At 44.2% G+C, this 27010-nt stretch overlaps 1 protein-coding gene and 1 long non-coding RNA gene across 2 annotated transcripts in view; one reads left to right on the top strand and one right to left on the bottom strand.

Annotated features, from left to right (window-relative positions):
* ITIH5 (inter-alpha-trypsin inhibitor heavy chain 5) overlaps positions 1-27010 on the bottom strand; it is a 75116-nt gene that overhangs the window by 7817 nt on the left and 40289 nt on the right. The window contains exons 6-10 of the mRNA XM_038530171.1: positions 25177-25346; positions 24376-24492; positions 6278-6446; positions 2915-3224; positions 6-565 (exon numbers count right to left, since the gene is read on the bottom strand). Coding sequence (XP_038386099.1) covers positions 6-565; positions 2915-3224; positions 6278-6446; positions 24376-24492; positions 25177-25346 — 1326 coding nt within the window. The remainder of the gene's footprint in view (positions 1-5; positions 566-2914; positions 3225-6277; positions 6447-24375; positions 24493-25176; positions 25347-27010) is intronic.
* Positions 7949-9750, top strand: LOC119870166. The gene is made up of 2 exons (XR_005355353.1): positions 7949-8253; positions 9586-9750. It is a non-coding gene; the product is annotated as an uncharacterized LOC119870166 (long non-coding RNA).

The raw sequence follows: 27010 nt of genomic DNA, 5'->3' as shown, positions 1-27010 counted from the left end.
CTCACCTGGCTGCGGGCTGGCGCCCCGCAGGCTCTGCACCAGGGCCTCCGGGCCGGCGGCGGCAGCCGTGCCCAGCGCATCCCCGGGCTGGTCCAGCCGCAGGGCCGACCTCTGCAGGTGCATGGCCGTGAGCGGGGTGAGGAAGCGGTAGGCCACGGCCAGGGCCTGCGCCTTCTGCCGCGCGCGCTCCTTCTCCGGCCCGTCGCCGCCGTGCAGCCAGGAGCTCAGCAGCTCACGCACCGTCAGGTAGCCCCACAGCCGTTCCACGTGCTTGGGGCCCCCCGCGCCACCGCCCTCGGGCCCGGCGCTTCCTGCCACGCCATTCCCCACCTCCCGGGGACCCACGGGCACGTCCGTCTTGAGGATGACAAATTTCTTGCTGTTGCTAGCCGTGACTTCCACGTGCAGCTGCTCCGCACTGCTGTCCGCCAGCTTCCCCGCAATGACGATCTCCGAGCCGTTGAAATAGTTGGGGAACAGGGTCCTGGTGGTCTGCTCCACCGCGGCCCGCGGGTAATCCACCCGGATGTCCGAGAGGAGAGGGGTCCTGATCTCATCGTAGAACCTGCATCGTCAGGAGGGACGCGGGGAGACAGTCAGGGCGAGCTGGGGCTGCAGGCCACCCAGGCCCCACCTGCCAGAGGACCGCGGGTCTCAGTGGCCCGCAAGTCCAACACCACCCAGCGGAGCGCAGGGGCCAGGAGGCCGGGCAGCGGTAGCTTGAACACCTCCCTGTGGCAGAGAACTCGCCATCCCACAGGCTTCCCGCCTCCTTTCCACTGCTCTGACAGGGAGGAGGCGTCCCCTGGGGTAGGTCACAGGGCAGTTCCCACCCACGGATCTCTGCTCTGCTTCTGGAGCAACACCCCACGAAGGTGTCTAATCCACCTTCAACATTCAAATGCTTCAAAACCACAGGCATTTAAATGTCTGACAGACACTGCCATGTGCGCCTTGAAATGTCCTCTTTGTGTCACCTCGTTGATCCCCCCACTCCTGTCCTCAATCCGTAACTATTCTTCATATGATACGATTTCGGGCACCCTGAGCTGAGCGGCCTCTTGGTAACTTTCCTTTGTGCACACCTATGCTTCTCAAAAGGGCTCTTAAAACACAATTTTTAGAACCAATCACATATTCCAGATACACTTTGAGCAGCCCGTTATCCTCGAGAAATCTCATCTTGGTCTAACAATAAGCTCGTGTGTAATGCCTCACTGGTTTGCATTGGCTTTTCTCCTGGTTCTCACAATGTTGCTTTTTGCTGCATAAGGGGGTAATCTAAACCCCCTTCCAACGATCTAGACAGCCCAGGCTGTGGAGGTCAGCTCAGCCACTTCCTTGCTGGGTGTCTTGGGCCACGTGACATGACCTCTCTGAACTTCGGTGTCTTCTTCTATAAAGTTGGAATGCTGGAGTAACTGCTTTGGTAGACTATGAGGGGTCCCCTCAAACCCACTTTCCTTTCTTTCCTAACTGAGTTCTATCCAGCCAGCTACCAACTACATTTTTTAGCCTCCACTCTGGCCAAATATGGCCATGGTCTCACCACCAGAATATGAGTACAAGTGATACAGACTGCTTCTGCAATGCTTGCTTGAAATAAAATGGCTTTCTTACTCTGGTTTTCTTTTCTTTCCCCCCTCTTTGGGGCTAGAGTATATTCTATAGAAGTGATAGTCACCTAATTTCAACCTTGCAGTTAAAGACAACGCCTGAGGGGTGTAGAGCAACCAAAGAAGAGGAACAGGAATCTCTGAGTTACTTCATGGAACAGAGTCTAGTGTGTCCAGATATTACAGGAGAGGATCATCTGCATGGAAGCTTCTCTTGGACCCCACTACACTCGCTTCTAGGCTTTCTGTGAGGATCCCCTGAGACAAGAGATGTAGGAAAGTCCGGTGCATGGCAAGTTTGTGATAAATGTTGGGTAATTGATGATGGTTTTGGTAATACAACAGTGCAGTTGGTTTGTTTCAATGTAATTGCTTTTGCTTCTGAGCCCGTTATTGAATCTTATTACACAATGCACTAGATTCTCCCTCTTTGAATATAGTTTTGAATAATTTTGAAAATGTGAGAAGCAAATCTGTCTTTTTATTTAAATCTTTGACCAGAACACTGGGGGAAGGAGGAGAACGGTGGCTAGCCTTATCCCAAGGACCATCTTTACTGCCCACCTTAGAGACCTCCAATTCGATCTTTCATTCATGAATATCCTCTTGAATATGGCTATTAAACAGCTGTGAATCCACCCAAACCTCACTTTTCCTTTTAAGTATATACTATATATACTGTAAAGAAGGTCCAAGCACATAATGCGGCACTAAGTGTCAGCACTTCTTCAAATCAACAGCAAAGCCCACCCCATGTTTGGCAACATGACAGCTGTGGGAAGGCTCCAAACAGAGTTAGAAAAGCTAAGATCTAGCTTCTTCCCCACCTCAGAAAAGAGAATCAGTGGCCAGTTGCAACCAGTACACAAGAAGGAGACAGCACTAACCTCTACATATGCCTCAGGTGGAATTGAGGCAAACACCTTAGACATTGCGTCAGTGCACTGGTGCACTAGCAAGTTTACCAGAAGTATCAAGAAGACAATTAAAATCTCAGCAGCTAACTGAAGACCTAACACACAGTAGGTGTGTTAGCCATCCCGCTGAGACTTTACACTGGTTTGCTCACTCAGTTCTGTCAACCAACCATAATCCTCATTTTACAGATAAGGAAACTGAGCAAGCATAGTCTCAATCATGCCTCAAGTCACAGAGCAGAGCCTAGAATCTGAATCCGGATTGACCTGGGTTAAAAATTCCTTGGGACGTCTCCCAGTGTGATGACTTATGACCACACAATCCTCTGCCCTCTCCCAAGAGCCCAAGTTCCACTGTCTGGAGAAGACAGACATACGGACCCGATGAGCTGTGAACCTGCATCCTCTTCTTCCAGGACCCGCCGTGTGAGACCGCAGTTCTCCAGCGACAGCTTCTCCAGCAGCTTGAAGTCCACGTCGTCCCCGATGCCGATGGTGAAGATGCAGACTTGGCCACGGGCAGCCTCCTTGGTGTTGTTGAGAATCTTGAGGGTGTGGGTCTCCCCGACGGTGGGTTTCCCATCGGTCAGAAAGACGATGAGGGACACACTTCGGTCTTCGATGTCATTGTGGGCCACATAGTCATTGAGCAGCTTGATGGCCCTCTGCAGGGCCCCGTTGATGTCTGTGCCTGGGGGACACCAAACACGCCAACTCAAGCATCTGTGCCGCCTCCCTCACTGGGGTGCATGGTCATGGCTCTGGTGCACCCACAACCGTCAGAGCAGTAGCAGGAGGATGTGCATGGGGAGAGAAGTCACCTGCACATACGGGGTGATGCCAGCCTATCTGGACCCCCGGCAAGCGTTTGCTAAATGACTGGGAATGGCACTGAATTATCCTGCCACATCCCACTTCTGAACGTATCTGACTGAGAAGTCTTCAATACCTTAGTGTCAAAAGTTCCTACTCCTCTTCGGGGACTAGCTTTGCAAAGGGCGGGGGCGGGAGGGAGTTGGACCCAGGAATTTGGAGGGAGAGCAAATCCCAGAGGGAAAGAAAGGGCACTGAATGAGGAGGTGGGGTCAACCCTGGAAGGACTCTGTTTTCTCTACTTGTCAGAACCGCCACAAAGCAAAGGCTTTGAGTTTTACACCTGTCAGCCCTCTCATTTCTCCCTTAGAGCTGTTGGGCTTGTCACCAACAGCTCTGGCTAAAGTTGGACAGTGTCTGTGGCCATCGTTACACCGGCATCTGCTTGGTAGGCGGAGAGATGGGTGGGTGGCGGGTTGAGGTGGACACTGCCGGCCAACATGAGCTTTCAGATTACCTAAGAATTTCATTTGGGGACACTGTTGCTGTTCTTTCACCTAGTAAAATTGAGAGTAAATACCTGCTTCCTTTCCCTGCCTCCAGTAGGTTCTTCTTTTCCTTAATGGCTTTACTGAGATAAAATTTACAAACAAAATTTACATAAAATTGTGTCACTTTACGTACACAATTACAATTACTTTTAGTACATTTATAAAGCTGTAGACCCATCACCACAAGCCATCACCCTGTCCTGAGTGAGGTTTGTCCACCCACAAAATGCACCATGTTTGAGTGAACCAAATCATTTCTCCCAATTGCTTCACATTCTCCAGAATTTCTGGCTAAAAAAAAAAATGTCTAGGTCTGCAAACATATCAATAATTCTGAGATGCACACAGAATCTGAAGATAAGGGAAAGTTATAGCTCAAACAGTACTTAACATTTCTTTGGGCTTGTTATCTTAGCTTTCTGAGCACCCAGCCCGTTTCACCTAACCTCTGGATGGATGAGCCTGGACAAAAAGGCAGGTGTTTATCCTCCCTTTAATCTAGAACTTGGCAATGGTGTCAAATCTTTCATTCTACTTTAAGGCCAAAGAGAGCCCAAGCAAAGGGACAGACTTAGCTTTCCTAGTCCCAGGCACCAAGGCACAGCAGGGCATTAAATCAAACCTATGTGAACCCTGGGCAGAAATGTCCTGCTCTCTTAAGAATAGGGAGGGGCTCTCCACAGGGAGCTGACCCAGCCATCCCACTGAGAGCCCACCCAGGTCATCAGAGGACCCAAGAGCACCAGAGGGAGGGGCTGCTTGGGTGAAATGACCACATCTGACACTGAAAGAGGACTTCCCATGTGCCAGCCACCGTTCTAGGCACTTCAAATATTTTAACTGATTTTATCCTCATCACAACCCCATTACTGTCCACATTGGAAATGGGTAAACTCAGGTCCAGACACAGTAAATGGCTCGTAGGTGACAGGGCCGGCTTCAGACACAGTCTGGCTTTGGAACCTACGCTCCCAGCCCTGCCCATCCGCTTCTCTGAGAGGAACAGACCAACTTTCTGCTCACCTGTAGAGGTTGGGGTGATGAAATGCTGAGAAAAAAAATAAAGGAGACTAATAAGGTCTCTAAGGTGTGGATTCCAAGAGAACATAATACACACCAGCCGTTTCCTAAAGCTCTATCCCTACACCCAATGCCAACACACACACACACGCACACGCACACACACACACACACCATTCTAAGAGTGAGTAGTGCCGCTGAAATGCATTCAACTTAACAAACACTCATGGAGCACGAGCTATACACATCAGGTCCTGTGCTGGGAACCAGGGCCCTTTGAAGATGAAGAACACTTTCCTCCCTCCAGGACTTGACTGTCCTGTTGACTTCCTCCCAAATCATTAAATCCAATCTTTTTTCTCTCTCATCAACCATAAATCAGTCCCTAGACCACACTGTTGTACAGACAGGTAGGAAATCCCACGGCTAGTCAGAGTTCCAGCCAAACAAGATTGAGTTCTAAACAAAGTTCATCTTGGAGATCAGAGCTTCATCGTGGAGAGAAAATAATACCTAGGTGAAAGATGAGAAGTCGGAAGAAAACTGACCTGGGTGTTTTCTATGTTCCCCAATAACCAAATGAGAACCAACTGAGACACTAAACCCAGGAGATGACATCCCTGTAAAGGCCCTTTAGAAAGGGCAGAGAGAGTCTTGAGGAGTTTCCATAAATGCTCCAACACCTGTCATGGGTCCACTGAACTGGAGACAGAGATGGCAGTGAGAGTAAGCCCCACATGTCCTGAGCTGAAGGAGCCTGCCTCTAGCACAGCTGGGTGACGTATGTCCCGATTCTCTCCTCTCCCTAGAACCTCGTATGACCTTTCCATCCTTCACACTCTCCCCTGGGCACCACACCCAAGGCAAGTGCACAAAGACTCAGAGCCCATCACACTTTCCGTGCACATCATGTCCCAGGGCACCCAGGATTCATGCTCTGCTCGCTGGCACGGCTCTGCCAATACAATGAATGGTTCAGCACTGTGGTCCCAACTGCGACCTCCTAAAATGCTAACGTTCAAGCACACAAAACACCAAACCTTCTCATTGGCTTGGATCCCTCACCCAAGAGCGACTGACAAAAACAGCTCCATTGTTCGGATCCGTGAGATAAACCAGGAAAGGTTCCAAAACCTATCAAGTATTTCCCCCCTACCTTACCTGACCATCTCAGTTTGGGCCTGGAAGATGAGACGTTCCAGACGTGGTGCTCAGGGAAACGAGCTTCTGGGAAAGCACTCACCTTTATCTCCTTTCCTGCAATCAGCTTCAGCTTTCAAATCCTCTTCTCTTGGCAGAAAATTAGCAACTCACTTATGATCGCCTCAAAGGCAACATGACAACAAGGACTGGTGTTTACCTCCAGTGGGCGACATGTGGTGAATATAGATTTTGCCATCTCTCACGTTGTCGGGAGTAACTGACACCAAATGGTCCTTCCACACTTTGATGCGGTTGGAAAATCCGATGATACTGAAGTGATCCTGGGGTCGCAGGTCATGGAGAATCGTGAACAGGGCATCCTTGGTCTAAACCGACACAGAAGCAAAACCAATCACAGCTGATCCCATTAGTCCTCGCGTCTCCTGGCTTGGAAACTGTACACCGGGAACAATCCCGGGGTTAAAATTAAGGGGCTGAGACGTAAAGGGACTTGGATAAATGTCAGCAGAGCTTTGTCACCTCGCTGGAAAAAAAACTGTTACAATTATACAAGACACGAATAGGTGTTTAATATATGAAATGTCACAGGTAGCTGCAAGTCCTGGTGTCTCAGGCCTCCCTACGGTCACAGCGGCGATCCTGTTGACCTGGAAGGTTCTCTTCCTCTGCTGGACACCCATTTGTCACCTGCCGAGCTCCTCTTGTCACTCACTCTTCAAAACCCAGCTTATCAGCTATATCCTCCACCTGAAACATTTCCCACCTCCTCCAGAGAGAGCTGGTCCCCTCTCCTTTAGGCTAGTTAGCACTGCCCTCAAAATGTGTGTGTTAGGAAGTGCACACTTCCCCAGTCCTGATGATTTGCTTTTTACCTTTGTCCCTTACTATACCTTACTATACCGTAAGCTCTTGGCAGGCAGCTTCCACTCATCTTCACATGGCCCTGTGCACAGGGGAGTCCCCGACACACGGGGCGCAGAGACAGGGGTTCAGTGAATGAATGCATGCATTAACAGTTTACGAATCGTTAGACTAAAGGTATAAACAATAAACACCATAGGAATTTGAGAGAGAAGGAAAACTTGGAGGGGGGGCCTGCGGCAATAGGAGAAGACTTCACAAGGAAGCAGGGATAGGAGGGTAATGGAACCGGAGAACTTGAAAGCCTTGGAAGGGCATTCTGGAAAGCAGTAAAGACAAGCGAGTTCAATGAATAAATGACGGGGGGAGGAGGGGTGGAGGGAGAGAGAGAGGTGTGTGGAATGCAGAACACTGCACAAGTACCAAGGAAGTCAGAGCGACCACTGTCCCCACCCCAGAGAACCACAGAGGGATAATACGGAGAAGGATGATGTGTAGGAAACACAGGACCGACTGCTAGATCGTGTTCAAGTAAAAATAAATCAGAGAATTACAATACACAGATGTGGGTGGGGTGCCCTAAGTTGACTCGGTGTCAGCCGGGAAGCGGGCAGAGCGTAGACTCCTCACCCTTCCTTGCACTCGGAGCCCACGCGGCCAGGCTCCCAGCCCTGCAGTGTGGCCTCTGGGCAGCCTGGAGGTCACAGCTGCAAGGGGACCAGACTGCAGCACCCAGCACCGCTGGGAGCCCAGCTGGAAGGCAGGCACTTGGAAAAGCTCCCCTCACCCCACCCCCGTGGGAGCTCAGTGCCAGCTCTCGGCACTTCCCCGGGGTGGGGGCCTGGGCAGGGGGGAGTCCGTTCGAAGACTGGGGTCTGTGTAGCTGCTGGCCTCCTTAGGGATCCTTAAATACTGTGCTGAAGAGCTCCAGAGGGGCCTGCCAGGCTCCTCTGCCCCTGCTTTCCTCCCATTGTGATGGATATTCTGCTTGGGGATTGCAGTCCCAGCCTCCCCGCCCTCCTCCCCTAACTCGCAGCCGCGGGTTTCTTATGACCTTGTAAGGCCACAGCTCGCATACCGTCTTGGGCACCGAGGGCGGGCAGGCCAGCGGGCTCACATGGCTCCCCTTCCAGTTGCACTGGGACTTTCTGGATGGCCTCCCCGCCTCATCCCAAGGGGCCTGGGTAGACCCTGCCACTGCGGCCTGCAGCCAGCACCAAGCCTGGACGCTCTGTGGGTTCTTACTCTCTCCTTAGATGGGCTGACAGCCCTGGGAGCTCTGCATTCTTGGAAGGCTTGAAAGGCAAGCAGGTGAGTGTCCAGACGGAAGACTGCAGGTGGGTGGACTTCAGCTGGTATTTCTGCACGCTGTGTTTACATGCTGAAGATTAACACAAACCTTGCCAGACTTTCCAAGACTACCATCCAGAGAACAGGGTAAGCACATTCCAGAAAGATCAGAGGAAGCCCAGAAAGGCAGAGAATGTGCAGCCCAAGCTTGTTGGAAGGCCTGAACTACCCGGAAGGCAAAGAGGTGTCACAGGACGGGGCTTGGTCTAAACCCTGAAGGGCCAGGATGACAACCTAAGGAGACCTGTGGACACCTCAGGCACAGGCAGAAAGATGAGGATGGTCACCACCCATCCCCCAGGGATGGGACCTAAAGGGAAAGACCCCAGATGTCCCACCAAGCCATGTTCCTTGGCCTTCTTCCCTGCCCCCAGAGGGCCACTTACTGCCCTTGCACACTAAAAAGAAACCTGCCCGCTTGAGACCCAGAACTCCAAGACACACCCCCTGAAGTGAGGATCCCTGGAAATTAATCTGTTAACAGGTGACCACAGGACACTGTGCCAATGTGTTCCTTGGAGACCTTTTAAAATAGGTCTATACAATTTACGATTACGTACTTTGTATATTCGGTGGCGATTAAAACAACTGTTGGCTGGGTGTGATTAGGGAGGAAGGCTGAGCGCCTGGCACTGCAAAGTTACTCTTATTCTTCGGGGTCATAAGAGGACTCCTGGTGTGTCCCCACCGTTCATGTCTATTCTCAGGGACGGGGACAGGGCTTTCTGGGGAAGAGAGGTTCAGGTCACTGTATCCAACTACCAGGTGGTCAGCCTGTTGGGGAGGAATCAGTAAGTCTTGGGGAGAGAGGGTGAGTGGGAAGAAGCCGGAAAGCCCGACCCTGTGCAGAGAGAGAGGAAAGTAAGGAGTAAGGAAGATCCGACTGAGGAAGAGGAGAGAGTCCTTAAAGAGATCGCCCAGCCCCAGAGGCAGCGCGTCTCCTCTGTGGGTAGGTGTCACTTTCTGGAGACATCAGTCCATGGACACAGGCACCCATACATCCCTGCTGACCAGAGAGGGCAATCTGCAGACACCGGTCCACTTACATGACCAGAACACTCCAGATGGTGTCTGGACTGAAGAAAGATGAAAAAGGTCCACAAATACAACTAATAAAATAAAAGGACATATTTCTTACCACTCGGGTGGTGAGGAAGTAAGTACATTGGCCTGCAAGGTCATTAAAGACGCCTCTTGGTCCTAGCTATCTAGAACCACCAAGAATGGGGACTGTGCTCTGCCTGAAACTATTTTATGGAGGTGAATTCCTCTTCTCTTGTGTGCTTTCCTTAGGTTACCAGGAGGAAGCATTTCCTTTCAAAACAAGGCCTCAGAAGTTCATTCCAGCTCTGCCTTGGGGTTATTCTTAAGTCTTTTAATCTCTGTCCTTAAATTTAAGTACCTCGGGAATAAGATGGATATAAATAACTACAAATAAACTCTGTTTCAGATTTTCCATCCATTCAGCATGGTTGGCTATGGTCCCCCTGTTCTAGTGGATCTTCAGGAAAGAAACTTATATGGTATCCTCTGATGGCATCCGTGCAAAGGGCAGCGCGGGGACCCTCGAGATCGAGTAGGCTGACCTTCGGGAGGGCTACGACCAGGGAAGAGAGTGTCCAGGACGCAGCTCTGTCCTGTGCATTGTGGGTCCCTGTATAAAACCAGGGCAAGGGATGGGAACTTCCTCTCCCTCTTCCCTACAAAACTGAACCCTAGCAGCTGTGGGCTCTTGGCACAGCCCTCAATGGGGTGAGCATTCCACTGCGCTAACTACCATGGTGAATGACCATGCAACATCTCACAAGCAGGGAAGTGCTATATAATAAGACCCTCAGAGTGAAATGTCAGTGGAGCCCATGACGAACCCAGCTGCCTGCCCGACCCTTGGTACCACGTCCATCAGGGTTCCCGAGGATGCAGGTTTTCTCAAATATTTCTGTGTCTGCACCAAACCACACTCGACAGGAAATAACTCTGACACAGAAGGCCTTTTGTCCCACAAAGTCTGGGTTCTTGGACATAAAACAAGGGGAGGCCATGACATCATAGATGAAATCCAAGTTCAAGGGTATCAGATATTAGCCATTCTATGTTTCCAGCAGAATGGTCGTGCTGTTCTCCTGAGCCGCGCTATCACTTGCCTCATTCTAAAATGTTTACCAAGAAGTGGATATTTTCCCTTTCATTTTTCCACGTGGTCCTTTTGAATGAACCTAAGAGAAAAATCGCCTATGATAAACAGCTTTAAAAAAATCTCACAAGGAAACTTAAGCCCTTCTCACCTCTGAGTTGGGCCACAAATGAGAATTGTGATCAACAGATACACACCATGAAAACAGTCCTAAGTTTCTGAGAGAGAATCCTGGGAAATGGACTAGGTCCACTAGAAACTCTGGCTATGGGTCAGCCTTCTCCCTTTCCTAGGTGAGTACAGGTAATGGGGAGAAGGGAGGAGCTCATTTATACTGTCCTCCTGTTAGCCTGCAGTCCTTCCTGACAACAGCAGCGGGGAGCCCTCAATGCTGGGGTGTCCTGTTCCTGGGTGGCACCCAGTATGTCCTTGCAGTCATTCTATGTGAAGCGACAGGGCACAAGTAAAAAAAAGTCTGAGACTCAGGGGTGCCTGGGTGGCTCAGCTGGTTAAGTGCCCAACTCTTAGTTTCAGCCCAGGTCATGATCTCAGGGTCATGCATGGGATGGAGCCCTGAGCTGGGTTCCATGTTCGGTGGGGAGTCTGCATGGGATTCTCTCCTCCTCTCTCTGTCCCTCCCCCTGCTTGCTCTCACTCTCTCTCTCTTAAAAAAATAAATAAATAAATAAAAGTCTGTTACTCCATGAAAGCTGGCAACATCAGATCCTTACTGCGACCTTAAAGTGCCTATTTAGGCCCTCAGGAGGAGAACAGATATATAGCCATCCCAGCATCTGCCTGCATACTCCACGGGCTTCCACGTATGGCGCTCCCTGGAGTCAGGGTCATGGTCAAGACCCCAGTAACCACAATGTGCCAGGAGATGTTGCAGCCCACGGGTATCAGTTATACTTCAGGGAGAGTATTTCAAGACCATGGTATCTCAAGATCACAAAAAGTCCATAAAAAGCAACAGAACTTTATATTTACACATGACAAGTCTTTCAGTGATTCGAAGGAAAGTTTTTTGAAATCTTACTGTGATTGACCCACCAAATTATCAATTTTTTTAATCCCAACTTTAGAAGCAAGGTAATAAATTGAGTGATAAAGACTGGTTCTCCATAACATATTCATCTCTGTATCATTTACACTTAAAAAAAAAAAAAAAAACTAGCCACAGATTGGTTTCAGAGAAGAAACTAAAATGTTAAAAAATACTGTTACTCCACTAATTGCAGAACTCAAGAGGTTCTGTAAACTCACAAAGGAAACCAGTGATCACACAATGCCTCTTTTCACCTCTCTGTCACAAGTACTCCCTAAGACCAACCTCATTATATAATTTACATGAAAATTTAAATTTATATAATTTACATGAAATTTATATAATTTACATGAAAAATAAAAATTCTCAACTATAAGACACAAAGCATTAGAAAAAAAAAAGTGTCTCTGTCAGAGTTGAGGGATCTTGTTGAAAGAAACTAAAACTTTTTTTCTATTGGCCAATATGTTCTTTACAGAAAGAGCAAAAACTAGGAAGTTTGCTTTACATAAATGGAAAATTTGGAATAGAAGTCATCACATCTAATACTTTCAAAGTTTAGTAGATGCTAAATAGTAACTTAAAATTTCACCCAGAAGTAAATGTAAAAAACACTATTTCTTTGGTCTCCACATTTTAATGCTCACACTATTATGAAGGGAATATTTAAATTAAGCAAAATCCTAAGACTCCTGTATTTAAAAATGTGTAATTTTATGCTGTAATTTCCTTTACTGTTTAAATTCTAATTTCAAATGCTCTTTCAGGGCAGTACTGTGCTAGGCTATGTTGCAGCTCTGTTCCGATTACCTAATTACTTATGTGTTTACCCAATCTGTGTAAAAATATAAAGTGGTGGTTATTTCATAGAGAAAAGCACCTTTTTAGCCTAAATATAGATATTACTTCAGGACTGAATCTAAAAGAAAATGATCGTTATATATTCTGGCTAAACCAAAAAAAAAAAAAAAAAAAAAAAAGCCTGAATTGGTTTCGATATTAGAACATCCTTTGCAATATAAACATAATCACATTTCATAAGTCTTTGTGCTGGAGTAACATTGATTTAACTTGAGAAGCAAAGGATCTCTCATGTTAATACGCTCTGGCTAACGTTAAGATCCATGACCTAATGTTTTGACTTTTTTTTTTGACAAATGTATGAAACATTTGCCTAATAATGTCATTGTACATTTTTCTAAAAGACTCTCTGCCAATAACACTAACCTCTTTGATTCTTTAGGGATTAAGCACATCCATTGTTCAGGCTTTGTGTATAAATAACTCAAGACTCAATTCGCTTCTCCTCGTAGGGAAGGTTGATACTCCTCAGGGTTTGCTCTCATGGTCCATCCCCTACTTCCCACTCTGGCCAAGGAGGCAACCTTACCACTTCTACCTGTAGGGTCCAGGTGTTCATCTGCAGGATGTAAATCTAACAGGAAGTAAATAAGAGCATGCTGACCACGAGATTTTCACCTACGTTTACACATCTCCTTTGTAAACCTGTGTCCTTCACCCATGTTCTGACACACCTCCTGACCATCTTGATGGAATCCTCAGTTCCCCGTGCTTGGTCTAAATTCCTAAGTTTATATTGCCCAACTGCATGTTTGGATTCTGGAGCCCTGCCTGTTTCATTCTACAGACTTCTTCTGGTGTCTGACTGACTCTTTGACTGCCCTTTGACTCATGCAACTTTCTACTACGTGTGAGTTTGCATGATTCCCTTTTCCCTCGCATGGGTCCACCCTGTGTCACTTGCTATAAATCTCCAGGGATTGGCCTTGACATACATTAAGACCATAACAAAAAGATTGGAGAGGCTGAGAAAAAGCCATGCTAAATGTGAAACAGTGGAACAATTAGCGAGTAAACACAGCATACCAGCACATGTAGATGGTGTACACAAGAACATATTTAGAGGAAATGGAACCATCCCCCACCAGGCAAGGACAGTGAGGACATCCCTGTGTCCTTCATCTTCCCATACTCTTTTTTTTATTTTTATTTTTATTTTTTATCTTCCCATACTCTTATAGACACTGTGAGCCTGGAAAGCGAGAATCTGGTTGCAGGAGGGAAGAGATTCTAAAACCAGATGAACTTTGTTCTTGGGGGTTGGGGAGGATCTTGGTTACTTTTTCTTCTGACTTTTGGTAACACTGACCCTTATCTGCAGAAGGGGACTGATTCCGGAGAGCCTGAGGGTCTGGAGTAGAGAAGGCAAGAGTCTTCCTCTGCCCACTGTTCCACTGGCTATGCTGTCCTTCAAAGGAACCAGGTTTACTGAAGGGTCTCAGGCTCAAATCCCCCACTTCCTGGCAATGGCATATGCACTCTTGTTTCATGGCTTTCTTCATGTTTTTCCTCAATCATGAATTCACTCCCTCCTTTCAAAAAAACTGTCCCATCTTCAAGGACTAATTCCTATGTCACCTCTGGCATCAATCTTTCATTGACTACCCCAAGCTCTTTCCTTTCCTTAAAATTCTTTCCACTATCTACGTGACATGTTAGTTTGATGAACATAGGGTTGTTTCATATTTCTTCTCCCCAGCAAAATTCTAAGGTCCTTTTTTTAAAAAAATTATTTTAATGTAAATTCAATATAATTAGTGTAGAGTGTACTGTTAGTTTCAGAGGTAGAATTTAGTGATTCATCAGTTGCATAGAACACTCAGTGCTCATTACATCACACACCCTCCTTAATGCCTATCCCCCGGTTACCCTACCCCCTCACCTCCACCCCTCCAACAACTGTCTGTTTCTGAGAATTAAGAGTCTCTTATAGTTTGTCTCCTCTCTGGTTTCATCTTATTTTTTCTAAGGTCCTTAATTAGGGTGACTTAAATAGACTTCTCTGGTGTGCACGTGTTTTCTCTTGCTTCCATGCTTTGCACAAGCTATCTATCTCCCTCTGTTTGGCCCCTCTGTCCCTTCCCACCCTACAAGATGACTAACTTCTAAAAGTTAGACCTTTAAGACTCAACCACCCCTGCCCTGATAAATCCATAATCCCCTTCTCCACTCCTACAAAGAACTGATCGGCACCTGCTCTGTGCCATGACTAGACCATACAGGGAGCGCTCTGCATACAACAGTCACATGACTTTTCTTCTCTGAACCCCTCAAGAGAAAAATTCTGTCACATTTATTTTTTTTATCCCCTATGCCTAGTGCCTCTCCCACAGCATATAATCCATATTTGTTTCATTCCTTGAGAATCTGGAGTCTGGAGCCAGAGCCAAGGAGGGATCGGAAGGCAGGATCGAGTGTCCTGAAGGAGGGAAAGGGGAGTCTGCACATTTAGACAGCACTGAGGAATTCCACCCATGTGCAGGTTCCCCCGCCAGCTGGGGGTGGGGGACAGTCCCTGATAAGCACTTCCACATTTGTTATCTCTTTCAATCCACTTGCTTGCATTTGCAGAATTTATCTCGTTGTTACTTGTAGCCAGTTTCCTTTGGGGCTCTCCCCGGCCCTTTACAGAGAAAATCTGCAGATCTGACTGGAGGGACTTGACCACAAAATTGGGATGCCAGAAAGGAGAAGCTGGGCTTTCTGGTCGCACCAGGACCATGCAGTCGGATGCTGGTGACTAAGAGCCTACAACCTGAATGGATTGTGCGGGAGAACTCAGAGCTCTACATTGTTCATTTTCTCTTTGTATGACAGCCACATGGTGCCTTCAACTCAGAGAGCCTCAAAACTTTTTAAATATCATCTCATTTGAGTAAATTTTAACTGCCCCAACAAAAAAGTGTTCTAAATAACTCAGATGCTTCTGACTTACTTAAAATGATATATCATCATCATTGTGGAGGAGCAAAGTTTTTTGAAACAAAAAAACCCAAGTTTTCAGTGGTCACCTCAGGCAAGAACTACTGTGCCCTCTGTCCATCATTTATTTCCTCACATTCTGAATCAGAGTCAAAAACACGTTTTCCCCACTGCCTTCTGTCCCCTGCCCAAAGTCCCAGATCTCTGTTTTGCAATGCATTTCTGACACATGCATCTACTGCTGGCCATGTTTGGACATGAGCAGCTCAGTAGATGTGAATAAATACTACCAACTAAATGATCTCTAGCCATGCCATTAATCCCTGTGGACCAGGGGTCAGCAAACTATGGCCTGGGGGCCAAATCCAAACCTCTGCCTGTTTTTTGACAAACACAGTTTCTTTGCAGATTGCCTATGGCTGCCTCTGTGCTACAGGAGCACAGCTACGCAGTGAGACAGGGACCAGCTAACCTGCAATGTTTAAGATATGTATGATCTGTGGTCATTGAAAAAGTCTATTGACCCCTGTTCTAGAAAACCAGAAAGGGGGAAGCTAAACATTTTTATTATTACCTGGAGTTATGCTTTTAGATATTTACAATAAGGCCTGTAGCCTGAAAAGGTAACACAGGAGTACGGAAGCCTTCCATCATCTACACTTATTTGCTTGATAGCCATATATTGCCTATCTGCGAGACCCTCCAAATTTTCGAGACGTGATCTCATTTGGCCTTCCTACATCTTCCTTTCCTGAGATCCTTTATTTGCTCTCTCCTCCAACCAGCTCGCTGCTCCCCTGACGCCATTCTGGGTTCTGCTGGCCTTGTCTGGCATTCTTCCTGGCTGCTCAGTGACCTTCAGCCTGCCCTTCCTTTGACCCCCATCACATACAAGCTACTTTCTCGACATCCTAATATTTTTACAGCATCTCCCCTCTCAAACTGCGGCAGAGCCATATGTTCTTGAAGAACATGGCTGGAATAAAGGTCATGACATCACTGGACCTCACAGTCACCAACTTTCTCCTGCTCTCCTTACCACCACTGTGTCCATGCTGGCCCTTGGTCTGTCCCAACCAAATCGTGAAAGGAAAGAAGTCTGCATCCCCCTCCATGCCCACGGTGTGCGTAAGTTAAATAATAAATCATGAATAGTTAATTCTATGCATCAGAGCAGAACAGCTCCATTAGTTCTTCATGACACCAGCTGCTGGCTGGAGCCTCTCAGCCTTAGGGCAGCTGACATCCGCGTGCACTCACTCACATCACGTCATTGGGGCATGAGGACAAGTAGAGTCTGGAAACTTAAGAGGTGGTCTAATGTTAGGGTCTATGTCTAATGGTACAGTGAAGAATGGTATGGGGAAGAGCTAGTGGAAACTGGGCTTGAGGCTGAACTTTTCTTCTTACTGTGTTCTGCATTTTAGCATAGTGATGTCACCTCCCTGCCCCTCACCTTTTCATTTATAAGAAGTGGGTAACAATGTCCATTTCACTGGATTGCTCAAAGATTCAATGAAAAAAATGTACATAAAATGCTTCGAGTGCTTGGTATGTACTAGGCACTCCATGGCACTCAAAAGCACACACCACATTTAATGTTTATGTGTTGGTATGTATTTCAGCAAAAATATTTACCTACTAGGTGTGAGAGACAGTGCTGAGAGCTGGGACTATGTACTCTAATGATCAAAAACAAGATGCTTCCCAAATTCATGGAGCTTACAGACAGGCTATTTGCCTACAGGGCTGCACATAAAATGCCCACGTGGCTCTTAGACACTGAATTTTGGATGTGAAGACAAAACTGATGTCCTGGAGCAGGAAGTAAGCCAATGAATGAAGTGCAAGCAACGTTCACCTTTCCCCTCATTTTAATTTGGCATTTACAGATAAGAAACATTATGCTTGTTCTCTACCCTCCAAAATTGACAACTAACTTCAATGGAGAAAGGAAGACACACTTCCAAAAGCTACATGGGAATCTATGATTGGCACGGAAGAGCCCAGATTATGGGAACAAGTCTAAAGAAAGTTCTAGCATGAAAGGCACCTGGTAAATGATACACTAGCCAGTGCCTGGTTCTCAGAGAGAGGCCCTTAGCCAAGTTCCTCAATATGAAGGTGAAAGTAGATCTAGTTACATAGACTAGGGAAAGGGAAGAGAAGAACATGTAAATCTTGGTCAAGGACAGATGTATTTCACATATATTCTCCTTCATCCTCCCGAGGACATGGATGTTAGCTAGTTTGAGCACTTAAAAGCATGAAACTAATAAGGAAAAAAAAAGGTCTAGGTTGCTCACATTTTCTGTGGCTCTTCTCAGCTCTTCCTCCCACTTAGAGGTTTTATAGGCGGAAATCTTGCCCAACCCAGCACCTGGCCTCGCTCTCAACAGATTCTCCAGCAAACATAGATGGGATAGAAAACAGAGCCCAGTCAGGTGCCAACAACCTGCAGGAGGCTCTGTAGCTGTTCCCAGGCCGGCAAAGTCCAGCTCCCATTCCCACTGGGACCAGGACCAGAACCAGAAAGTTCCCAGGTCCTGGCATACCCTTTAGTGAGTGTACATTTTAAGGTTAAAGGATCTTATACTTATTTATAAATCAGTTGTTGAAATTATAGTTATTAAATACCAACTGTGTGCCCTTCACTGTGATGAGCAATGTGAAGAACTTCGAGCCCATCAACAACAAGAGGAGCCAAGAACCCCCGGTGTTATAGCGAATGATTTTTCAGAGGATCTGAGAGGACCTATGACTAATGTCTGATGTTACCGAAGCCTGCTGACACATCGCGAAAGCGCTGTGTTTGGGGTAATCATCCTCTTCACCAGTGGCCATGATACTGTGTACAAGGCTCTAGAGTCCACTAAGCTTTTCAGTGAGTGCTGTGGTCTCCGAGGAGCTGAGAGCTGCTAAAATCATCAGCAGTTTTTAAAACACTCCAAGGCAGCAACAGGCTTTAGAAATTGCCTAGAGGCTTCTGACATGTGTTTGGCTGGTCTAGGGTGGTTCTCCTGGAAAGAGGCCATGCTGTAGCTTAGAAGCCAGCAGAGTGCATGCCAGACTTTCTTCAGTGCCCAGCAAATAATGGAATTTTAATATCCAGGAATGAGGGAGGAGGGGAGAAAAACAACGGGAATGACGTGTATCATTACACTGCTCTTGCACAGTGCATGGAAATCCCTCCTGACACGCAGCCTTCTTCACTGGGTCTTGAAATGTCAAACTGCACTCCCTTTGGATCCCCATGCAACTCTACTAGTGTACATGAGAGCATTGTGTCATCACACCATTAACTTGCACCAAGAGGTCACACCATCATGGTCTGATTCATGGGCCTCACATTCAGACCTGGCTTTGAAGCCTGGACCCTGCCATTTACTAGCTGAGTTATTCACCACTGTAAAGCCTCAGTTTCTCCATCATTACAATGGGGATGACAGCCAAATTATTACAAAGATTAACGATCCTTTTATCCAATAACTCATATAATACATTTAGCATGATGCCTCCCATGTTGCAAATGTTCCATGTTGTATTTTTAAGAAGTGCCCAATTAACAGTGAGTCTAGGAGATTCTGATTTAGTTCACCGGTTTTCTCTGAACAATTTGGGGCAGGATTTATCTTTCCGGGGGTCTAGTAAGAAGATTCTTGACTGTTCTCCCACCGGAAGTGAAAGACCCTATGGCCTGGAATGAATTGGGTTTGAGGTTTAAGCCTGACATGACTCAGACAGCTGAAGATGTGAGCCACTCAAGCTGCTATAGCCTTCGGGTGGTTTCATGACCTTTGTGTGAAGATGCAGAATGGACCGTGCATTTTTATAATTTTGGCATTTCTTAATATTTATTGGGAAATAATTTAAATATTATAATTTTGTTGGATTCTACAAATGTATACTATGGAAGATGTCATTGTAAGTAATTTACATTATTTAAAGTTGAACAATATGAACACAAAAATAGTATTTTTTAATTTGCATTTTTTAGTCATTAGTCCATTTGACTCTTTCATAATCTTACTGAATTTTATTTCTCTTTTGTAAATTGTTTCATTTTCTTTGCCCATTTCTTAAATAAGATTAATATTAATTGACCTGGAATTGCTCTTTATATACTAAAGATAAGTTTCTCTTTGCTGCATACACTTTTCCAGCCTTCTGTTTACTTTTATTCTGTTTTTGCTTGAAACAAAAGTTAAACATTTTTTATATAGCTAACATTACTGATTTTTTCCCTTTATAATTACTTTTCATTGCTGTTAGGTTTTAAAAATCTTTCCCTATTTTAAAACTAATTAAATATACCTATTTTCTTACTTACTTTTGGGTGTGGTTCATTGATTACCTTTTGCTGCTTAATCCATTTGGAATTCTTACTCTGGTAACAGTTTTAAATGTTAATGAGTTGGTATGGCTTTTCTAGAAAACATGGTTTTAATATCTGTAAAAACCACAAATTAGTTGGTTTTCCTTGCCCCAGTAATTCCACTTCTAAGAATCTAACTTAAGAAATGATTGACATGTGGTCAAAGATTTCTACATGAAGACAGTCATTCCAATGCTGTTTATAATTAGCAAAAGAAGGAAATAGCTTGAAGTCTCTCACGGGTGGTAGAGTGAGTCAATGTTTTTCAGCAGCACTCTCCAATACAGAACCACTAGTCACACGTAGCTACTTAAATTTAAATGCATTAAAATGAAATAAGATTAAAACATTTCAGTTCTGGGCAGCCCTGGTGGCTCAGCGGCTTAGCGCCGCCTTCAGCCTGGGCATGATCCTGGAGACCCGGGATCGAGTCCCACGTCAGGCTCCCTGAATGGTGCCTGCTTCTCCCTCCCTCCGCCTGTGTCTCTGCCTCTCTCTCTCTCTCTCTCTCTCTGTCTCTCATGAATAAATAAATAAAATATTTAAAAAAAAAACATTTCAGTTCCTCAGTTGCATTAGTCACATTTTAAGTGCTAACAGCCACATGTGACTAGTGGCTACCACGCTGGATGCTATAGGTATAGAACATTCCCATTCTCAAAGGAGTTTCCACTGTACAGTGTTGCCTTATGGCCATTAAAACAAGCTTTTTAAAAACAAGAATATTTAATAATATCTGATATATTCATAATACAAGGGTAAGTAAAAATATAAAAATACAAGATATTTGGTAATAACACAAATTCATAGTGGCTGCAATAATTTTAATTATCAATACCTTCAACAAGTGATTTTTTTTTTCCCAGAGGAAACCCAAACCCTGGTCTCATGAAGGTCATTGTCTTAAAGAAAAAGAAAAAAGAAAGAAAATATGAAGATGTATAGGTACTTAGAAATTTAATGACACACACAGAGAAACCTAGTACATGGCACCTACTCAGTAACTGCTAATTAATTCAAAATCCAAATGGGAATTACCACACTGAGTGATATGCAAGACCTAATTAACACTACATTCAATGACCAACAGTGGTCTCCAAGAAGCCACGACTCTGCTTTTGTCAGCATCTGTTATCCACCCAACAAAGTCACAAAAACGATAATGGCACTTAAGAACTTGGAGTGCAAAAAGCAAAGAACTTTACAGAATATTCAGTAAATATGAAAAGGCTATGAGGCCTCTCAAACATCAGTAGAAAATTAACCACTACAAAAGAATATTTCATGTACATGTGATAAAAGAATATTTCATGTACATGTGATTAATCACTTTGGGAAACATTGCCCATAAAGAAAACCTGCAGGTAATTTCATACCCAACCTTCCCACTGTGAACTAAAAAAGCAATATACAAAATATATTTTTTAAAAAATCTTGAGAGTATCAAAATAGTGAGAAAAAATATCTGGGAAAAGATGAAAATTTAAAGCAGCAGCCTCAGCATTTGGCAACACTTTTATCTAAAGGATGTATGTCAAGGACAGAGAAGTATCTGAGAGGCTGAGCACCACTTCAGTGGCTTAGAGGGTCAAAAGTTGAAGTCTAGAGCCCACCAGGGATAGGTGCTCTGGTAAATCTCTACATTTTGTGCTATATAGAAATAAACCAATCTTTAAAGGACTGAAATCCAGCTTTGAGCCATCTGAGCTTCCCAGAAAAATCTCAAGCCCTGAAAATGGACTAAAATGATCCCAGATTGGGGCACCTGGGTGGCTCAGTTGGTTAAGTGGCTGACTCTTGATTTCAGTTCAGTTCATAATTGCAGGGTCGTTGGACAGAGCCCTGCATCAGGCTCTGCACTCAGTGGGGCGTCTGCTTCAGGATTCTCTCTCTCCCACAATTTGCATGCTCACTCTCTCTCTTTCATATAAGTAAATAAATCTTCGGGAAAAAAAATGATCCAGTTTATAATCCCCCATGTACCTGACAGAAACACCCCAAACTTCCTATAGCAGAAAAGTTCATCATCCTAGGCTTTCAACTATTTCTACAAACAAATGTTTGAATATGGGGATCCCTGGGTGGCTCAGCGGTTTGGTGCCTGCCTTTGGCCCAGGGCACGATCCTGGAGTCCCAGGATCGAGTCCCGTGTCAGGCTCCCGGCATGCAGCCTGCTTCTCCCTCCTGCTGTGTCTCTGCCTCTCTCTCTCTCTCTCTCTCTCTCTCTGTCTATCATAAATAAATAAATAAATAAATAAATAAATAAATAAATAAATCTTTAAAAAATGTTTGAATATGTTCATAATACAATCAAAAATGACCAGTCACACAAGGACAGAAAGAAAACAATAAAAACAACTCATAAAGGGACTCAAGCTCGGAATGATCAGATATGGGCTTTAAGATAACTATGTCTATGGTACTGGAGAAAAAGAAGTGTTATTTAAAACTTTGTGAAATAACTGAACATTCTAAAAAGTGACAGAGCAGATTTGAAGAGAACCAAATGGAAATTCTAGAACTAAAAAACACAATAACTGAAGTAACTCAATGGATGCATCTGAGACCACACTGGACATACCTGAAAAGAGAATCTGTGGCTTGTACCTAGGTTTGGAAGGACGTATGAAAAGGCAAAAGCTGGAATAAATAGAAGAAAGCACAGGATACAGGATATGGAGAGATTTTCTAATGCTGGAATCCTTTAGGATTAGGATTAGGAAAAGTGAGCCAATGTGATGTCAGAAATAATGACTGAGGATTTTCCCATGAATCCACAAATTCATGAAGTCCTAGGAACCTCAGGCAAAAATTTAAAAAAAAAAGAAAGAAATCTGCATCTGAAATCATCATATTAAAGCTACAGAAAACTTAAGATTAAGAGGAATATTTTAAAAGCAGTCAACAATAAAAGATGACATTTAAAGGAACAACAGTTAAAATGATTACCAACTTATCAACAGCAACAACAGAATCCAGCAGACAATGGGATCTATCTTCAATGGAAAGAAAAATCATTGTCAATGCAGAATTCCATTCCCAGTAAAAATACCCTTCAAGAATGAGAATGAAATAAGTCATCTTCAAACAAGCAAAAACTAATAGAATTCTTTACTAGCAGACCCACATTTGAGAAGATACCAATGAGTGTTCTTTAGGGGAAAGAAAAGTAATCCCAGATGGAAAGTCAGAGATGCAAAATGAAGGAAAAGCAGGCAAAGTGGAGAAGTCAGCAGCAGCTTGAATTCTGCGCAAGGATGTGGTGTTAAAGAATTACATGGAACTGACTCGCAGGGAGAAGTTATCTTGCCCCTATACAAGTTAGAAATCATATCTAGCAAACTTCTGGAAAAAAAAAAAAGTTAAACCCTATTTTTGCATGGAATATATTTTTTACTCTTTTGGAGTGGAGAAACATAAGATGCCATGAAGAAAAAAATCAACAAGTTCTACATGATTTGTTAAATTCAAATGGCCAAAGAAAGAACTCACAAAGTAGTAACTGAGAGAAAATATTTACAATAGTTTATCCGCTAAGATCAGGTTCGACTGCATATTGAAGGGGATCTAGGGGTGGAAAGAGATAACATAGAGGTTTCCTTTGAGGTTTCAGGTACTATTAAGCCACATATGTATTATTAATTAATAAAAATAGATAATGAATTAAGACAGAAAAGCTAAGACAACTGTTTGGAGAAGGTAGCTATTATTTGGTCTGGCAGCCAGTAGTTTTTTCTGTTTTCTGTTATGTGAGTTGAAACTATATTATAAAAACACATTTATGGGGTCCCTGGGTGGCTCAGTGGTTGAGCATCTGCTTTTGGCTCAGGTCGTGATATCAGGGTCCTAGGATTGAGTCCTGCATCAGGCTCCCCGCAAGCAGTCTGTTTCTCTCTCTGCCTGTGTCTCTGCCTCTTTCTGTGTATCTCTCATGAATAAATACATAAAATCTTAAAAACACACTTGTGATATTTATGATACCAGATAAGGAATAGTTCTTTCCAGTGGTTTGTTAAAATAATTTTTAATATTTGTATTTTCAGTATAGTTTAATATTTCAGCATAGACTGCATGTCCCTTAATGCCCCCCATCCTTAGAATTTTAACTATTTATCCTAAATGCCATAAGAATATCACTCCTGAATTCTTGAGATAGAATTCCTTTGTTCTAAGGGTAGGCCAATGGGGCTGTCAATGGCTCTGTTCCATTGCTTTGAAAGGACGTCATTTCCAAACAGAATTATTCCATCAACAATAGTGCTGTCGAGTGTCCCTATCAGCATATTCCTGTCTCACATTTTCTACTCTGACAGTCCCCTTTATTTCAAAGTGTTTCTATAGTATGTCCCTCTGTTCTCTTAAAACCACCATCCTGGGGACACCTGGGTGGCTCAGTGGTTGAGCATCTGCTTTCAGCTCAGGTCCTGATCCCAGGGTCTTGGGATCGAGTCCCACATCGGGCTCCCTGCATGGAGCCTGCTTCTTCCTCTGCCTGTGTCTGCTTCTCTCTGTGTTCTCTCATGAATGAATAAATAGAATCCTTAAAAAAAAAAAGACTACCATCCTAAAATGACAGTTTATGTCAGTGACTGAACTGGATCAGTTCAGGAAGGTTCTGCTGTAGGCAGGAATAGCTGGATGGTAAAGTGGACATTTGGCATCAACTGAATTTTATTCACAGAGCACATCATGGTTCCAGGCAAAAGCGAGAGAGAACGAAATTGTCAGTTGACCTTCACTCACCTGCCGGAGCTTGGTTCCTACCATGGAGGCACTGCTGTCAAGCACAAATACCACGTTCTTGGGTAAAGGAGGTAGGTCTCTGGGGGCAAAGTAGTGCACAAAATAGCCATTTAGAACCTGGTGGAGAGAAGAGAAAGTAAAAATGGTAGTGTCCAGTAAACTACTTAAAATGGACAGTCTATATAACTTCCACAAGTCAGAGCACAAAACAGAGTCTGGGCAGATTCCACACTCAGAGCAAAAGTACCTACTGTCCTGATCCCTCCAAGAGAACTAACTGCTAGTTTAATCTGTATAAAGATAAAATCCTCCTTTTGTGACTTAATCACTATGTTGACTAACTCAATTTTAATTATCCCTTTATGGCCCTTGCCACTTGGAATTCCTGCTTCCGTCAATACATGGTTTTTGCAAGTTGAGATGTCAAAGTTGTCTACATTCTGGATGCATGCTAACGCATTTTAATATTCCCACCCTGTCTCTGGAGCATTAAAACCTAAAGGGAAATGAGCCATGGACCAGGCTCTCTTAATTAAAACTGAAGATGAGCTAAAATTCTAACTTCATCTAAAACACCACAGGGGAAAATTACATTACAGATTTCATTTGCTCTCCAGATTACTGAAGCAGGAAATAGGAAGGGAACACCCTTAGTCCCCTTGGAGACATATTTTAGGTTCAAACCAATTTCCAGGAACCAGAAAGTTTTCCCTCCCTTAGGTAAGAACTGGGATCCTTCATTCTGAATCTAACTAAAAGTATCAAGCAACTAACAAGAAATGGCAACCACGAGCCCATTACCTCTATGTCCCCAATGCTCTGTTCCCTGTTGACATCATATCTAATGATGAAATCTCCTAGAATGCCATTCTGGGCAATCTTGGCCTGTTGTACCACACTGGGCTTGAAGGTGACTTTGGCGAAAGTGTCGTTTTGGTTGATAACAGTAGAAGGAGGTGGCCCAGAATCATCTGCAAGCAAGATGTAAACATAATTCACAATGGCACACATTAACACTTTTCAGAAAAGAAGCAGGGCTTTTCTGCATGGGTGCAGAGGGCTCAATTTTATCAGTTTCAGGTTTATATTCCATATGAACTTCACAGACTTCATACTGATAATACATCACAGTACAAGAGATGTTAGAGATTTCACCTTTATGTCTTCTTTTTCATCTTTTACGTGAATTTTTTAAACACACAAAAGTAGAGAGAATAGAGATGAACCCCTGTATCCTTTCACCCAACTTTAACAATTATCAACCTCTTACCAGTCTTTTGTCTCTGTTTCTTTGAATCCCCTCACCATCTCTTGCTATTGTTTTAAAACAAATCCTAGGCATCTTATTTCATCTGTAGATACTTTGGAATGTATCTCTAACTATAGGAACTTTTTTCCACATAACCACAAGTAATAGAACCAATGCTCCATGCCATACTATCCCTGAATATACTCAATCTGTATTGGAATTCTTCTGATTCTTTAGAACAGGTCTTGATATGGCTGATTTGTTCGAATCTGGATCAAAAAAAGACCACATATCACATCGGGTTTATGTTTCTTAAATCTCCTTTAATCTACAAGTGCCCCCTCCCGCTGCCTTTCTTCTAAGGCTACATAAATGTGTTATAAAACTCTGGTTTTCTTGTCCCATGGAATTTCTTACATTGTGCATTTTGTGATTGTTTTCTTGTCCTATTTTTTAACTTGCTTCTCAATTTCCCTGGTTTCCATCCCTGGTTCACACTGTCACATCTGGGGGATCTAGAAAAAATACGAATATCCAGGCCAAGAGCTCATTTAATTGGTCTGAGGCATAGTCTGGGCATCAGAACTAAAAATCTCCAATATGGGTCTAGTGTGCAGTCAACGTTGAGAACCACAGCTCCATCTTCTATACTTCCCTGTGTTCTGGGAGGAAAGTTAGAGGCTTGCTTAGACAAAGGTCAGTACTACTAACAAGAATACTTCGTGGGTGATGCTGACCGCTTATCCTCTTTCACATCAGAAACACAGTGTCTACTTGTCTGCTTTCAGCTGTAATAAGAAAGATGGTGAGCTCCCAGATTGTCAATCTGATCACCCATTATAAAGCTCCTCATCAATCTCTTACTTCATAGGTTTACCAGACACTGACAATGTCTGTCTGGCTCCACTATTTCATTAGAACTGCAAAAGGGTGGTGTCTAACTCTATCACTCCTTCCATATTGAAGTCTTCCATAAGAAACACCTTCCCCCACCAGTCACCCAGTTGGCCTAACACACTGCTTGTCCAGAAAGTTGATGGCTCTTAAAAAAAAATTTCTCCCAAAGTTTCCCCAGCATAAATCTTTGAATATGAGTTAGAATTACAGAAGGATAAATCCATAAATGGATTTTATATGATTTAAGAAAAATTAGTGGGATGACAGAGTAAGTAAAGCAAAAATAGCCCTTTTTTTTTTTTACTCCTGACCTTTATTTCCTATTAGAAAAGAAAATTATTTCACAACTACCCACCTTTATAGATCCAAACTCCACCATGTCTATATATGTAATAACAGAAATTCAAATTTTGTAGCTCTGCATGCAACAAGAGGAATGTAAAAATAAAGTGGAGGATACATAAATATTAGTATACGTGGAGACTTTAC

Source organism: Canis lupus, chromosome 2 (genome assembly GCF_011100685.1).
Source record: "Canis lupus familiaris isolate Mischka breed German Shepherd chromosome 2, alternate assembly UU_Cfam_GSD_1.0, whole genome shotgun sequence".
Taxonomy (NCBI): domain Eukaryota; kingdom Metazoa; phylum Chordata; class Mammalia; order Carnivora; family Canidae; genus Canis; species Canis lupus.
This window is presented reverse-complemented; position numbering and strand designations above follow the sequence as displayed.